Source organism: Frankliniella occidentalis, unplaced genomic scaffold (assembly GCF_000697945.3).
Source record: "Frankliniella occidentalis isolate FOCC.00 unplaced genomic scaffold, Focc_3.1 Scaffold38, whole genome shotgun sequence".
In the NCBI taxonomy this organism is placed as follows: domain Eukaryota; kingdom Metazoa; phylum Arthropoda; class Insecta; order Thysanoptera; family Thripidae; genus Frankliniella; species Frankliniella occidentalis.
In genome coordinates, this window is record NW_026267168.1 from 952,053 (window position 1) to 954,672 (window position 2,620).

General features: G+C 55.5%; 1 protein-coding gene across 1 annotated transcript in view; it reads left to right on the forward strand.

The window, feature by feature from the left end:
• The window catches only part of LOC113213743 (uncharacterized), a 53,614-nt gene that overhangs the window by 33,140 nt on the left and 17,854 nt on the right, over positions 1 to 2,620 (forward strand). Inside the window, exon 3 of the mRNA XM_026432899.2 lies at positions 1,254 to 1,425. Within this exon, the coding sequence (XP_026288684.1) occupies positions 1,254 to 1,425 (172 nt within the window). The remainder of the gene's footprint in view (positions 1 to 1,253; positions 1,426 to 2,620) is intronic.

Below are 2,620 nucleotides of genomic sequence, written 5' to 3' on the forward strand. Positions count from 1 at the left end.
TGTATAGGAGCGCTGCCCCAGGAAGAACAAAATTTAGAAGGAGAGAGGGAGAAAAGATGAAAAAATACGGCGAGTTTCGCAAATAGGAAAAGAAAATCACACTCATACGATGTGATGCGCAGAAGGAGGGGGGAGGAAAGCATTTACCTTGAGTGGGATTGTAAAGGACGCACCACTCTTACGTCCCGCCTAGACGACTCGACTTAACACAATGCTGCATTTGTCATGCACTGTCCGTGGCACCTTTGCTTTTCCCTGGTCTTTACCATGATACCACATCAAATTCGACTTGGCGGAGGAACGGATGTTAAGATCAGTGCCGTGTATTCTTATGTCCCATGTCCCAGTTTTTTCCTGGAATCCTCCACAACACAGCTCGGCGCCTGCAAGACTCAGGGTAGGCCACCCCGCAATACGCGCATGCATGCATGGCAAGATGTTGCCTACCGAGCAGGCGCCATGAGACGGATCATTCGCTGAGCTTGGGTATTTTGCAATAACAGATTACGGGCTCACTTTCTGGAATAATCATTGATCCCATCACATTTAACGGATGATTTAGGTTATAGGCAGAACAAGTTTATTCCTTAGCACAAAATTCATCTTGCATCTACGTCTATCCCTCGTCTTTTTGTTTTCTTTTCTTTTGATTTTTGTTTTGGTGGCTCCCACACTCTTCCCCGAGCCCCACGCCGCCCACGCGCGGTTACAAAAAAACCTTGCCCCGATAACCGAAGAAAAATGAATATCCACTCGCAAAAAGAAAAAATAAATAAGACCAGGAAACCCGCACCAGCTATAGTATAGTGCGGGAGAACGGCTCAAACGAGCTGAGCTCGCTGAAGTCTGAAAGGAGAATGGAAGTGAGGAGAGGGATGGGGTGGTGGAGAGAGGCAAAGGGTGGAACAGGTCTGGGCGGGGCGGGGCAGGGCTGGGCGCCGCGAGCGTTTTTCTGGCGGAGCGGGAGGGGTGCCAACCATCCCCTGACAGTCAGGCGGCACACAGCGACGCATGTACCGCACACCAACACAAAACAAACTCGATCTTTGCGCCCGCGGCCACACACACGTACAACCTCCCCTTCCACCTCCCCTTCTCTCTCTCTCTCTCTCTCTCTCTCTCTCTCTCTCTCTCTCTCTCTCCTCTCCTCTCACTCACACACACATACACATACACACAGTGTGCAAGGGTTGCAGATGGAAGGTCTGCTAGCTGGATAAATAATGATGCCGGTGATGATGTTGTATTTTCAGTTCCGCCCCGCTGGGAGTGAGTCGAGGAGCGCCCCGCCACGCCCCACCCCGCCGCCGCTGCATAGGGCCATGGCCAGAGGGCGCCGAACGATTGACGTACCGCACCTTGCATCGCGGGGGTTGCTGTTGTGGTGTGGCTTTCTCTTTCCCTTATCACAGTAATAATGTCAAGGTATGTGAATGTTTATGCTTTATTTAAAACTGATTTTTCTACCGTTTCATGCATGAAGCCATGGCTCTGCATTTTAACTGCAAAGTCGCGCAGAGTTCCGTTCCATTATAAGGCGCTGTGGAAGTCCCAATAGCAGCCACGCACCAGAGCAGGCAGAGGGCGCGGGGCGTGCTTGGCGAAGGCCCGACGGCAAAAGTTTCCCCGCCCCACCCCGCCCCGCCCCACCCCATCTCGCTGCTGTTGTGTTTTTCTTGCCCCGCGGAGGCGTTGAGGCGCGGTGAGGCACGCGTTGTTGCACCGGGGAGCCCGCGGTACCGCTGGGGGCGGCCTGTGGCGGGGCGGGGCGGGGCAGCCGCACTGCTCCGGCTCCGGCAGGGGGATGGGGGCAAGGGGACTCCGACCAATCTTCACAACTCTCCCGCGGTGCAAGCCTCTGCTGCTTTTTCTGCGCATTCTACACCTCTCTGCGTCCCCCGCTCCGCGACGGCCGTTTTCAACTCCCCTCTCCCTCTTCAGCCCTCAGGGGCCTCTGAGAGGCTACAGGCCACCCTCCGATCCTCGACCACTCTCCCCTTCGTCCTGGTCCTCCGGCTTCAATCCAACGACATTCCCGCATTTTCTACATTGAAACGCACATTCAAACAAGATTTTGCTCGTCCGGTACGTAACGTACTACCACGTTTACTCTCCGTGCCTGAACCGAGGCTTCATCCTTCTCCGTCCTTATTCATATCTCTTTCTTATTTTTTGTTTCTCTGTTTCGGATTTTGTGGTCCTATATAATAACGATCGTGCGAAAAGTTGGAATCGAAAAGAGGCCCCCTGTCGCCGCCCGTTTCCGTCTTGTCCTTTTCATTCCTCTCCTATTTGCTTCCTCTTCCCGCTCTTGCGCGCGGATCCGCCCCCGGGGCGCCCCCATACTGCGTGCCCCAAATACCAGCCCCACGCCCCACCCCACCTCGCCCCTCCCTGAGCGCCTTGTGCCTCTGCTGAGCCGCTTGTCAGAAACAGTCCTCACGCTACAACGCCCATTCACAAGCCGTTCTCGCCCTCTCCGCGCAGCTTGCGCGCGCGCCGCCCCCCAACCAACCAACCCCCAACCAACGCCACGGTCAGCTTTCTTTCCGAAAAGCAGTGGCGGGGGGCTTTCTTTCCGAAAAGCAGTGGCGGGGGTGGCGGCGGCAGCACCCCCCCC